The sequence below is a fragment of the Papaver somniferum genome, chromosome 9, assembly GCF_003573695.1.
Source record: "Papaver somniferum cultivar HN1 chromosome 9, ASM357369v1, whole genome shotgun sequence".
Lineage (NCBI taxonomy): Eukaryota > Viridiplantae > Streptophyta > Magnoliopsida > Ranunculales > Papaveraceae > Papaver > Papaver somniferum.
Window position 1 is genome coordinate 64365006 of NC_039366.1, and position 13047 is coordinate 64378052.

General features: G+C 39.3%; 3 protein-coding genes across 3 annotated transcripts; 1 reads left to right on the forward strand and 2 right to left on the reverse strand.

Annotated features, from left to right (window-relative positions):
• Nucleotides 1–396: 396 nt before the first annotated feature.
• Nucleotides 397–2403, forward strand: LOC113313305. The gene is made up of 3 exons (XM_026562058.1): nt 397–680; nt 847–919; nt 2156–2403. The coding sequence occupies exons 1-3, from the start codon at nt 485–487 to the stop codon at nt 2226–2228; spliced, it is 342 nt and encodes a 113-aa protein (XP_026417843.1). The 5' UTR covers nt 397–484; the 3' UTR covers nt 2229–2403.
• A 3018-nt stretch (nt 2404–5421) lies between these two features.
• On the reverse strand, nt 5422–12203 carry LOC113309511. Its single transcript, XM_026557940.1, has 2 exons — nt 12199–12203; nt 5422–5959 (listed from the first exon to the last, which is right to left on the reverse strand). Exon 2 carries the CDS (start codon nt 5932–5934, stop codon nt 5539–5541), a length of 396 nt encoding a protein of 131 aa, XP_026413725.1. The 5' UTR covers nt 5935–5959; nt 12199–12203; the 3' UTR covers nt 5422–5538.
• On the reverse strand, nt 11314–12791 carry LOC113309510. The gene is made up of 2 exons (XM_026557939.1): nt 12326–12791; nt 11314–12209 (listed from the first exon to the last, which is right to left on the reverse strand). Exons 1-2 carry the CDS (start codon nt 12599–12601, stop codon nt 11778–11780), a joined length of 708 nt encoding a protein of 235 aa, XP_026413724.1. The 5' UTR covers nt 12602–12791; the 3' UTR covers nt 11314–11777.
• Nucleotides 12792–13047: the final 256 nt, after the last annotated feature.

The window sequence follows — 13047 nt, forward strand, 5'->3', positions numbered from 1 at the left end:
GATCACCTCCGATTTTTTCGTGAAAAACAAAAATTTGATATTGTTGTTTGTACTCGTTGCTTAGCTCTCTTAAAAAGATTTCCAACGATATAAAATTTGTAAAATTTTAAGGCGCAGATTTTTAGATATGTTATATCCAAGTTGCGTTGCCAATTATACCCCTAATGCATAACCCGTCATGCGGATGCATAATCCGTCATGCAGATATTTTTAATAATTTCATATAATTATGAGTGTCACGGAAATAATTATGGGCGTCACGATATCTAAAATTAATTGTGGGTTTGACAATGTATTTTTTTTTGTGCCTGCGCTTAATTTTCCCAATGGATAAACCAAAAAACTTGTATAAATTTGGGCCGGCTTAGAAACCAACGTATCTGCCTCTCAGTCCGCTGAACGGCCCAGAATAGAAAACGTCCTTGTTGTTTGAAAATTAGTTTGAGGAATCCTTCCAGGATCATATACTTTGTCTGGTAGGTATATGAATATCTCCCAACCAGATCTGAAGTCCCAAATCGACGAAGCTAAAACAGGAGCAGGAGCTACAAAGATCACGCAAAGGTCTAAAATTTCAAGTTCAAAAATCGGAAGAATGAATTGGATACAGCGGAAGATTTTACTTTACAATGTCACTTTTGGACTCTACATGTTGGATTGGTGGGAGCGGTATCTCTTCAGTATCCTAATTTTATTCATTCTTTTCTCTCAAATTGTAATTTTTTTTTTAATACAACCTAGTTTCAATTGCTTATGATTGATTGCTCTTTGATTTTGGTTGAAAACAAACAAAACCCTAGTTTGGAATTAGAATTGGAATTGTTTGGACTTAACTTTGTTGTTCAGATATAATGATTGTCGTGTTACTATGGTTCGTTTGTTATAATGGATCACGATCTGCAGCAGAGTTCTACACAAGGTAATGCCTCGTTTTAATTTTTCAACTGGTTGCCTTTTCCAATTCATACATATATGTTCTGCCAAAAATATCCTTAGCATAATTCTATACATCTACTAGAATGAGGTTTTGTTATGTTTTTGTTAAGGAATGCGGGTAAAGAAAGAATGTAGGGGAACATAAGAATTTGAGCTTACCACACTAAGTTCTATTTACTGATCCAATTTAGACAGAGTGTGAATTATTACTGCTGGATCTGTATTTTGGTTAACAGTAAAAGATATGGGTGGAAATTAGTTCCAAGATTCCATTGGTATCGGGTGTCACGCCTAAAAATCATAGCTAGACCAACCCTGTATTTGAGGTGAAACACCTTAAAAATTGTTACTTAGACCAACCCTGGAAAATAGGTTACCTACTGATGTTCATGTAGTTTATCTCGCAACTCTGCTATTTGGATCCAAAATAGCGCTTCAAACATGACTGCAAGCCGTGTGCACAGCTGAGATCATCCAATCATCCTGAACATGCAGGTGTATAAACACAGTAGGCTTTACACTTTGTAGTTAGGATCTCATGTATCTGTACTTCGCTTCTGTTTGAAGCCTGGGTAGCATCTTTAAGTATCTCGGCATCTCACAGGAAATCTTAGTGCCTTCGGTTGTTATATTTATCTGTTAGTTTGGTCTTGAGAAGCTCTAGTACCATCTGGTTCCTTAAGACGGGACAATTTATAACTTGGATTGGCGGAAGATGGTTTTGGAGAACCCAGTATTACATTTTTTAGGGTTCCTTTAGAAGGGACAATTTATAAGAGTCTGTGTACTGTTTCTCCCAAACATAGTTTATGGCATTAAAACTGAAGGACTTTTAGCAAGTTGCATTTTATGATTATGAAATCCTTAAAGATGAATTCATTGTTTTCATGTCTTTTGAGAAAGAACGGACAAACTTCACCAGTCCCTCAGATGTCTGAGAAATATTTAGTTGGCAGGCTCAAACATTTGTCTCTCTCTGTCAATTGTTGTGTGTTCATCTATTTATTGAACTGAAGTCAGATGTTATTGTTAGGTGATCAAGGACAAAATATAGCAATAGGATTTAAATGCTAAGAAATTGCACTTGTCTTTAGAATCCCCACAGAATATCTCGGCTTTGGCCACTTAACAGGCTTCTGTCTTTCAATTTTTGTTTTTCCCTTAGTGTATATCATTTCAACTAATATGTTTCTACTGTATTATTTGTTTTTCTTTTCAGCCATCTTAAGATAAAGCTTGGAATGGAGGGATTGGACCTTAGCAACCTGATAGGTCATCAGAAGAACGGGTAATTGTTCTTCGAAGGAATGCGCTTCACTTGGTCATGATTTTGTTGTGTTTTAGTGTTTCCAGATATTTTTTGTACCAATACATTTGTCTATGCCGTGCTCATTAGCATGTTAACGTATTATATGCTGATTAACATATTATGCATCAGAAGAATGGGTAATTGCTCGTTAGCTGTCGTATCGAGAGGCAATTCCAAGGCCAAATTCCTGTCTAGAGTAAGGATTTCAAACAAAAAACTAGATGGATAGCCAGTATAGTCTAGGGCAGCCATTGCATTTGGTTTGTTAGCCAAGGCAACAGCTGCCTTGTTAACTTCCTTACAGCAGTCTCTGTTTAGTTCTTGTAACTTTCTAATAAGGTTTTCTATATCTCCTGTCCATGAAAGTGGTTTCCAGTTGAGAATATCATGTTCCCCTCTGACTGCCCTGGTGAGTCTGACACTTGTTCCTTCTGTCTGCATGTTGTTTACGCCAAGCTAATTCATCCATTTAAGAGCTTCTAGCAGGGCCTGAGCCTCCACCCCATCCTGATTTCGGGCTCTGCAACTCATCCACCTGGTCTCCATGCACCAGGTGGCAACCGGCAGTCCGGCACCACATCTTGGAATAAGAGGAATTACACCACCATTTGAGCCTCAAATATGCTTAACTGCAAAGTTTAATTTCCAACCAAGTGTGTTAATGGAGTAGGTAGTAGTTTCAGTAGCATGTCTAGAGGAGACTCCCTGATTTTGTTGTCCAACTATGCTGTTGCAAAGGTCTGTTTAAACTTTAAAGTCGGGATTAATTCCCCAGGAACAACCTAGAACATCTAGCCTTTCAAATCTGCCAAACTATGTTTGTGTGGATTGCTTTCCATTGGCCTTGGCTTGCACCGCAACCTGCAGGGTTAGTGATCCAATCAAACATCCATTGTTTAACTGAGATGGAGAAATTGTTAGGGGAAAGGGGTTATGGTTCGAGGAAAATCGCGCACTTCTTGCAAAGGGTCAAGAGAAGAACAGATGCTCAAGGGATTCGTTTTGCTAAGAACACAATGGGCAAATATTTGAAATATTGGTGAACTGGGACATTTTAGCAGCCGTGGGGATCATATCCCGAATGCATTAATATACATTCAGGGGAGGTTTGAATAACATACTTCCTTCCAAGGGGAAGGGTGAGTATACACCGCCTTGAATAAGATTGTACAGGGATTTAGAAGTGAACATCCGATTAAGATTCCATCTAGGGGTATCCATAGTAATCCATAGTAATTATGCTGATATGTATTAAGGTTATACGTAGCTGCAACAGTTTGGGTATCAAAAGGATTTCACTAACAAGAGTTCTACTAAAATTAGGAGCTAACGAAGGCGGGGTCTAATTTGGATAGCTCTATAGGACGCTATCCATCTATCCTCGCATATATGAATCAACTCTCCTGAACCTATCTCCCAGATACAGTGGGGTCTAATTTGGTTCAAACCCTTTTGGATACATCGTCATATCCAAGAGCCATTTTTGGCGAGTCTAGGGGGCGACGACACTTACTAAAGATAACTGCCCACATGGCCTCATGATTAGTGAGTATTTCGAGAGGCAATATCATCCTCTTTATCTTCTTCCCTGATGGATATATATATGCAGCAATGCTGTTATCATTGGGGCATCACTTATTTAAACCGAACATCTATCCGACCCCATAAATTTATCCTGTCAGGAAACATTACAGGTGAGAGTGAGACTAGTCAGATAAGAGAGACACTTCACTTGTAAAAATTGAATGATACCTTAGGTGGCAAAACAACGCTAGAAAGATCTAATCTTTGAGTCATTATGAAGCTGGAGAGAGAGAAACTTAAGCTGGGCTATGCATAACTTGGACAGAATCTTATCCACGGCAATTTCAGATTGGATTGTATTGAGTTCTGGTGGGAAAATTCATCATTTATAAAGGGATACCACTTACCGGTCCAACTAAATGCTGATATCATTTCATCGATCCAATGACCAAGATCGATGAAATCTTTTTGTCATATATGAAACGGTATTAACACTTAATAAAACTGGTATCCCTTTATAAATCATGGGAAAATTGAAAGTGCTTACCTATAAGATTTTATTTGCATAGCAAAGTGCAAATTGTTATACCCTTTGAAATCCTAAACGTGAAACTTTATCATGTCACCCAGTAATTTTTCGTGAGATTTTCTGTGGTTTGTTTAGAATTACTGAATAGCTGAAAGATTCTTGTATGCTTCTTGTGAGTGCGCGCTCTTATTTACATACAGTAGTATTTTAATTTGATCAAGAATTGTATTAACTACTCTTTTATCAACAACAGAGCATGGTGCACGCTTAAACAGCAGTGCATCAATAGATAAATTCATTAGTCAAATAATACAAACAATAAGTTGGCAATTCCAAGTGTTTGTACCCTATCCAAAATAGCACTCGTACATATCGCATGAAGCTTATAATGGAAGCTTAAATCCGGTTTATTATGGAAGCCGGTTGGTTTATTAGGGAAACCAGTGGGTTTGTTTTGGAAACCCACAAGGCTTATTGTAGAAGCCTGAATTGGTTTATTATGGAGACCGGGGGGTTTATGGTAGAAACCCACTTGGCTTAATATTGAAGCCCAAATTGGTTTACGTTAGAAATCCACCTGGCTTAATATGGAAGCCCAAATGTCCATGGGTAAAAAGATCTTAATAGAGAGGTTAAGATTTTTATGGAATAATTATTATAGATAATTATTAAATATTATTTAAGATAAATCCTGATGGAAGGAGGATAATTATCTTAAGTAGTAATAATTATTATTCAAGATAATAATTATTTAGGATAAATGTGGATTATCATAAATATTAGGGTTTATCATGAATCTGGTTGTTATTTGGGATGAATACAGATGAGGGAGGTTATTTGGATAACTATTGAAACCCTAAAGTTACATCTCTTTCTGCCTATATATAGAGGTTAAATCTTAACCAAAAGAAAAAAAAAAAACGATTCTTTTCACCACAATATACTTGCATAGAACATCCGCTGACTTTAGCATCGGAGTGTTTTTGCAGGTACCCCCACCACTCTGATCAATTCTTTGGAGATTCTTCGTCAACGGCAGCGATTGGATCAACCTTCCCGCATCTCGGAGATTGTTGGAGTGAATATTTTTGCACCAACACCAAGAAACCGATAAAGACTAGACAACTACAAACACGTAACTTAACTAATAAACTAATCTATTAAAGAACCAATTGAATTTAAGCAATTATACTGATTCAAGGGCCAATTACACGGGGTGGCTAAAAGTTGGCCCGTGAGTTCATAACAATCCTCCTGCCCACATCCGAAGCCTCTTCTCCAATAGTTGAATGTTGTATTCTGGTTGAATTCTTACTTGAATAGTATGAGCAACTTTGCATTCAGTTCTATATTGATTCTCGAACACTATATCAAGGTTTTCCTCTTCAAGAATTCTGAATAGAGACGAAGTTAATGCAACCTTCTTAAGAACCATTGTATTGATAAGTATCAAATCTTCTATTTTACTTATCTTGATTGATGGCACAAATGATTCAACATCATCTCCATCTTTCTCGAAATCACTGTCGTAGTCTATAGAAATATTTCCTAAATCATCTTCGTCTTCATCATCGTCATCACTCTTTGTTTCTTCGTCAGAATCCCTCTCAGCTGATGGGATCTCACTAAGCTCCATATCCACTTCTGTTGCTTCTTCATGCCTTATCGATCCTTACCCCATACCCAGGATCGTTGAGTTAGTAGACGCTACCCCGGGATTTGAAAGATTGGCATTCATGGACGGATATTCTGGTTATAATCAAATTCCATTGTATGAGGAATATCAAGAACATACGGCGTTTATAACAGAAAAAGGGATATATTGTTACCTCGTTATGCCATTTGGTTTGAAGAACGCGGGAGCAACTTATCAACATCTCGTGGATGAAATGTTCAAGGATATGATCGGGAAAACCATGGAAGTTTACATTGACGATATGGTGGTCAAGTCCAAAAAGAAGGAATCTCACCTTATGGACTTGAAAATAACCTTTGATCGGCTCCGGCAATATGGGATGAAGTTAAACCCATCGAAGTGATCTTTTGGACTCACATCTGGGAAGTTCCTTGGGTATATGATGACACAAAGAGGAATTGAAGCCAATCCAGAACAAATTAGAGCAATTTTGGAGATGCCATCGCCAAGAAACAAAAACGAAATACAAAGGCTTACAAGGAGATTAGCAGCGTTGAATAGATTCATTTCTCGGTTTTCAGACAAATGTAAGTCCTTTTTCTTAGCCTTAAAGAAGACCGAAAAATTTGGTTGGAATGAGGAGTGTGAGCATGCATTTAACGAAATAAAACAGTATTTAATCTCACCGCCAGTCCTCACAAGTCCAAACACTGGCCAGACGGTCTACATCTATTTGGCTACAAGTGATTATGCTGTTAGTGCAGTATTGTTTGTTCGAGAGCCGGAGGAGAGGCCAGTCTATTTCGTTAGCAAATCACTAACAGATGTTGAGACTAGGTATTCAAAAAATAGAGAAAATGGCTTAAAAACTGCTATTCACTTGGGGCGCGGAAGGTTAAGCTGATAACGGATTCAAGACTGGTAGCAAACATTACAGTGGCACATATAAAGCCAGAAATGAAAGGTTAGCATCTTACTTGGAATACATACATGAATTAGCAAAGGAATTTGAGTTGTTCGAAATCGAGCAAAATCCAAGGCTAGAAAATAGGCATGCAGACGCTCTTGCTTACGTGTCAGCAGCCGTTGTGTCAGACACAACACCGTATATTGTAGTCGAATTCCAAGAACTTCCCATCACTCACAACACCATCGACGCTGCACGCAAAGTTTACGCCGGTGAGAATAATTCTTCCTCACTCGAAATCCCTGAAGATTCTATGGATACCGATGAAGTAGAAACATCCAACCTAAAGATTGGCGTCAACCATACATTCGTTTCCTGCAAATGCGAGAGCTTCCACAGGATAAGAATCAAGCCGGGAAGATAACAAGAACTGCTGGGAGATATGCTCTTATTGATGGAGAGCTATATAAGAAACCGATGTCGATGGAACCATACCTGCGATGTGTAACTCGAGAGGTAGGGAAACAATTGCTAGCAGAAGCACATGAGGAGTGATGCGGAAATCATTCTGGAGGAAGAAGTCTGGCGCATCGGTTGCTGTCTCAAGGATATTTTTGGCCTTACATGCAAAATGACGCGAAGGAATATACCAAAAGGTGCGTGGCATGTCAGCTGCATGGACCTCTAATAATGAGACCAGCAAATGAACTGCATCCAGTCATGAGCCCATGGCCATTCAACAAATGGGGTTTGGATATTGTAGGTCCATTCCCCACGGCACCTGGGGGCGTCAAATGGTCGCAACTGATTATTTCACGAAGTGGGTAGAAGCTGTGGCACTGGTAAGAACGGAAGCGGTTCATGTCCGTAAATTCATATGGGAGAACATCATTTGTAGGTTCGGCGTGCCAGCAATGATCGTTTCCGATAACGGGAAGCAGTTTGATTGTGAGTCGATAAAATCATTGTGTGAAGGGCTACATATTAAACACAATTTCTCTACCCCATACTATGCACAAAGCAATGGACAGGCCGAGGCGACTAATAGGGTTATCTTGGATAACCTAAAGAAAACCTTGGACAAAGCCAAAGGAAGATGGAAGGAATTCTTGCATGGGGTTTTGTGGGCATACATAACCACACCAAGACGATCGACAGGATTTTCACCGTACACACTAGCATATGGTACGGAAGCAGTACTGCCTATGGAACTATTGGTTCCAACCACCAAGACACTAGCGGAACGGTCGGGTCAAAACTCAGAAATTATTTCAAAAGACAAGGAGCTGATAGAAGAGGTCAGGGATGAAGCTTCGAGAAGGTTGGCAATATACCAGAAATCCATGAAGCAGCAGTACAACAAAAAGGTACGAGAACGGACTTTTCTTCCTGGAGAGCAAGTCTTGAGAAGGGCAAGACCTAAATCGTTAGACGGAGGCAGTGGAAAGTTGGGAGAGAATTGGGAAGGACCCTTCCTAATTGATAGACCCGCTAGTGGTAATGCCTATTGGTTAAGGAATATGAATGGGAGGGAAGAGCCCAAGCCATGGAATTCTTTCAACCTAAAAAAATATTTTCATTAATGTATATTTAATTTCGTATTAATGTAGATTGCATTTCTTCAATAAACTTTTTTCCTACAACTAAAATGTACTTTCCAAGAGTTGGGGCGAATAATGATTACTGCACCAAAGTAAGATTTGCAAGCATGGGATATAATCAAGATTGTCGAGGGCGCCTACATCCGAACAAGGTGTCTTTCCAGAAAAGATTGATGGTCGACGAGCTAAATATCAAGGTATCAAATGACAAACATTGGATAAGTGTCAACATGGAATTCTCCAGTCAAAGTGAGAAGTTAGAGAAAATAAGCAGACATTCCGTTAAAGAAGGAAAAATAAATTAAGAGTGACAACTGGTCGCTAGGTCCTTACGAAGTAGTAAAAGGTTCATTGGTGCGCATCTACGGGAAGGGAAATAAGCAGAGCTAATAAGGAGCGCAAAATTGAAGCATCAAACTGGATGTCTAAAGTCCTATTCTAGCCTAAGAAGAATGGAAGGGAAATTTCTAAAAAAAAAAAACGTAGGCAACTACTCTTCATTCCTCTTCCGGGTCGTAGAGTTTATCGTCAACACCGTCAACGGCTTTTTCGACATCAGAAGGAGCAGCAGCATAACCTCCAAGGCCTTTAACCTTAATGTTGGCACGATCGCGTTGCTTACGCATCAGCTTCATAGCATTGTCAGCATCACGACCCTTTGCGTGGAGGCCTTCGATCTGGCGCTTCAATCTGTCATTCTCGCGCTCGAGACGGTGCAAGGCAAGTTCATGAGCTTTTTGTCTCCTGACTAAGGCCTCGTAATGGAGCTCACCAACCTTTCGAACAAGTGAAAGACCCTGCAAGGAGATAGGTTAAACATTGCAGAAGAATTCGGAATTCAACAAGGAAGCAAGACGTATAAATTAGTAAAACACTTACGGCGAAGTGAAATTGAGCTGCACGGTCAAGAGATTGATCTATGTCAGTCATATGGTCGAACAATGGCGATCTACCGACAGCATACCGGAGAGCATAATGCCGCGAGCTACAGTTGGGTTCTGAATGGCAGAATCACCAATAGTCACCGCAGAGCCTGTTGACCTGTACAAGCCTGGGTGAAAAGGAGCATCTTCGAATGGCAGACGAGGTTGTTTTGGTGTTTTTGAGGGAGGTGTAGAAGGGTTTTACTCAGGCGACAAACAAGGATCGTTGGCTCGATTGATACTTCCAAGCTCGTCGTCACTTATTTCCACTAAGAAAGCTATTTTGCTTCCCACCTCAGCAGTACCAGCATCTGCATTAGGAATAAAAGTTTTGTCCGCCTTGGTGGCTCCGTGGAAGTTGAGAGGCCAATCCCTGACAGCTGACGGGCATTTGGTGGCGCATCGTTTGTGACCATCTCCTTGAGCTCTAGTTTTCTGACGGATTGGCCCGACATCTGTCGAATTCCCTTGGCGGTTAGTAGATCGCTTGGGAGAAGTCATGCTACGGGTATTCAGTGGACCAGACGCTGGTTCTTTAGAAGATTGTTAGTGCTGCAATAGAGACGAAAGAGTCAAGGGATGATCAGTTAGTAATCTTCGACACGGAAGACGCTTCAAAGGGAAAGAAGTAATCAAATACGGGATTAGCTGATGTATCGATGTACCATGCAGCGCAAAACAAAGCAAGATTAAGCTGGCTCTGCAAGTTCGAAAGCTAATGTACTAGAACAACAACAAAAAAAAAACAAAAGAACAAAGCCGCACTTACCCAAGGGAGCTGGCAAGGGAAGAGGGATAGCTGCAGATGTGATTTTTCGACGACTATTCACCCATATTTATACAGAAAGATAAGGGTGGACGGTTGAAGTTTCAAAAGAAATCAAACTCTTTGTTTGAACGGAGACTAGATTCCTGCTGGCTATAGGTACGCGGTGAAGGAATATCATAGCCAGATTTCTCGTTGTTGTAGGCTTAGAATTTAAACGAAAACGAGCTCTCTTAGAGTTCTAAGAGATTTCAAATTCATTAGTTCTGTATGGAGTCATATTCCTCTTGGCAACGGTAGCCGTTGATGGAATATTGCTGTAAAATCTTCGGTCAGTAATGAAGCCAAGATATGTGATGTACGCGGCAAAGCAAAGGCACTGGCGTTATCTGGAAGACTGGACACTTATCGGAGAATTGGCGAGAAGTGAAACCTGGAGAAGACGTGTCTCTGTGAGGTGAAACATGTGGGCTTAAGTCACAAGTGTTGAGGTTATAAAGTTCCAAGGGACTATTGGAATCCCATAACCATGATTGGCTTGTGGTTTAGCAAGGACGTACCCATACTTGACAAGCTGCATGTTTAGGTGACGAATTTCAGGTACATATCATGTTTTTTCTAAGAATAACAAGATAACATTCTTCAGTTTTCGTAGGAAAGGTCATGCATGATTTGCACTACGATGAGTCATGGTTCGGCTTTAGTATTCTTAACTCTTAGAACAAGTCGAGAGTTAAGAGGGGGCGATGTTTGTACCCTATCCAAAATAGCACTCGTACATATCGCATGAAGCTTATAATGGAAGCTTAAATCCGGTTTATTGTGGAAGCCGGTTGGTTTATTAGGGAAACCAGTGGGTTTGTTTTGGAAACCCACAAGGCTTATTGTAGAAGCCTGAATTGGTTTATTATGGAGACCGGAGGGTTTATGGTAGAAACCCAGTTGGCTTAATATGGAAGCCCAAATTGGTTTATGGTAGAAATCCACCTGGCTTAATATGGAAGCCCAAATTTCCATGGGTAAAAAGATCTTAATAGAGAGGTTAAGATTTTTATGGAATAATTATTATACATAATTATTAAATATTATTTAAGATAAATCCTGATGGAAGGAGGATAATTATCTTAAGTAGTAATAATTATTATTCAAGATAATAATTATTTAGGATAAATGTGGATTATCATAAATATTAGGGTTTATCATGAATCTGGTTGTTTTTTGGGATGAATACAGATGAGGGAGGTTATTTGGATAACTATTGAAACCCTAAAGTTACATCTCTTTCTGCCTATATATAGAGGTTAAATCTCAACCAAAAGAAAAAAAACGATTCTTTTCACCACAATATACTTGCATTGAACATCCGCTGACTTTAGCATCGGAGTGTTTTTGCAGGTACCCCCACCACTCTGATCAATTCTTTGGAGATTCTTCGTCAACAGCAGCGATTGGATCAACCTTCCCGCATCTCGGAGATTGTTGGAGTGAATATTTTTACACCAACACCAAAAAACCGACAAAGACTAGACAACTACAAACACGTAACTTAACTAATAAACTAATCTATTAAAGAACCAATTGAATTTAAGCAATTATACTGATTCAAGGGCCAATTACACGGGGTGGCTAAAAGTTGGCCCGTGAGTTCATAACAATCCTCCTGCCCACATCCGAAGCCTCTTCTCCAATAGTTGAATGTTGTATTCTGGTTGAATTCTTACTTGAATAGTATGAGCAACTTTGCATTCAGTTCTATATTGATTCTCGAACACTATATCAAGGTTTTCGTCTTCAAAAATTCTGAACAGAGATGAAGTTAATGCAACGTTCTTAAGAACGGTTGTGTTGATAAGTATCAAGTCTTCTATTTTAGTTATCTTGATTGATGGCACAAATGATTTAGCATCATCTCCATCTTTCTCGAAATCACTGTCGTAGTCTATAGAAATATTTCCTAAATCATCTTCGTCTTCATCATCGTCATCACTCTTTGTTTCTTCGTCAGAATCCCTCTCAGCTGATGGGATCTCACTAAGCTCCATATCCACTTCTGTTGCTTCTTCATGCCTTATTGATATCTGTACATAATTTATTAGACAATGATCAGTCCCAAGTTATAAAAACCACTAGGAAGCAAAGGAATATGAAATGAGTACATTATTTTCTTAGCATAAGGTAGAAACATACAACACACCTGTTCTTGAGAGGGTTGAGGAGGTATCATAGACTTGAGCCTGGAGAAGAGAATGTATTCTTTAATTCGACGTTGAAGAAGAAGATTGTTCTGAAGAATATGTTGAAGGCTATTCGCATCGTTGTTCTTCCTTATTGTTCCTGCTCTTACCGGAAGATTATTATTGGGTTGAGGACCGGTTGTTCTATTTGTTTTTGTTGTTGTTGTGGTCGTGGACGACAACGGCCGTGAGCTCGAAGCTAAACCACTGACAATATTGTTCTTCTGGTCTTTCATTTTTGTTTTCTTTCTTCTTTTTAAATATGTTTTCTATAGAGGAGGGATAGTAGCTAGCTAGGGATTGAGTTTATAAGTTAGGAGATGGGATTTGTGTATGTATATATATTGCTTGGCAAAACATAAAGGAGTGAACCCACGAGGTTCTCGAGGGGAACCCATAGGCCATAGCCTATTTTTTCTTTTTTTTGGTTTTGGATAGATGGTTACAACTTACATGGTTATTACTATTATTAGTACCATTCAGTTGTTTGAGATTATTAGGAAATTCTTGAACAAGTCGGGCATAACGACAACAGTACCTGCTTTTCTCTTCTATTATGGGAAGCTGACAGATGACAAGATGTAGCTGTTCATCTAGAATCCTTAGAAGATGACAGATGACAAGATGATTTATATGTTCATCTAGAATCCTTGGAAAAAGATTACAATTACAGGACTTCTTT

Coding starts and splice junctions, on each gene's coding strand:
- LOC113313305 (XM_026562058.1), top strand. CDS start 485: ATGAATATCTCCCAACCAGATCTGAAGTCCCAAATCGACGAAGCTAAA. Junction 681..846: donor GTGGGAGCGGTATCTCTTCA/GTATCCTAATTT, acceptor TTTGTTGTTCAG/ATATAATGATTGTCGTGTTA. Junction 920..2,155: donor GCAGCAGAGTTCTACACAAG/GTAATGCCTCGT, acceptor TTTTCTTTTCAG/CCATCTTAAGATAAAGCTTG.
- LOC113309510 (XM_026557939.1), bottom strand. CDS start 12,601: ATGAAAGACCAGAAGAACAATATTGTCAGTGGTTTAGCTTCGAGCTCA. Junction 12,210..12,325: donor CTCAACCCTCTCAAGAACAG/GTGTGTTGTATG, acceptor AATTATGTACAG/ATATCAATAAGGCATGAAGA.
- LOC113309511 (XM_026557940.1), bottom strand. CDS start 5,934: ATGGAGCTTAGTGAGATCCCATCAGCTGAGAGGGATTCTGACGAAGAA.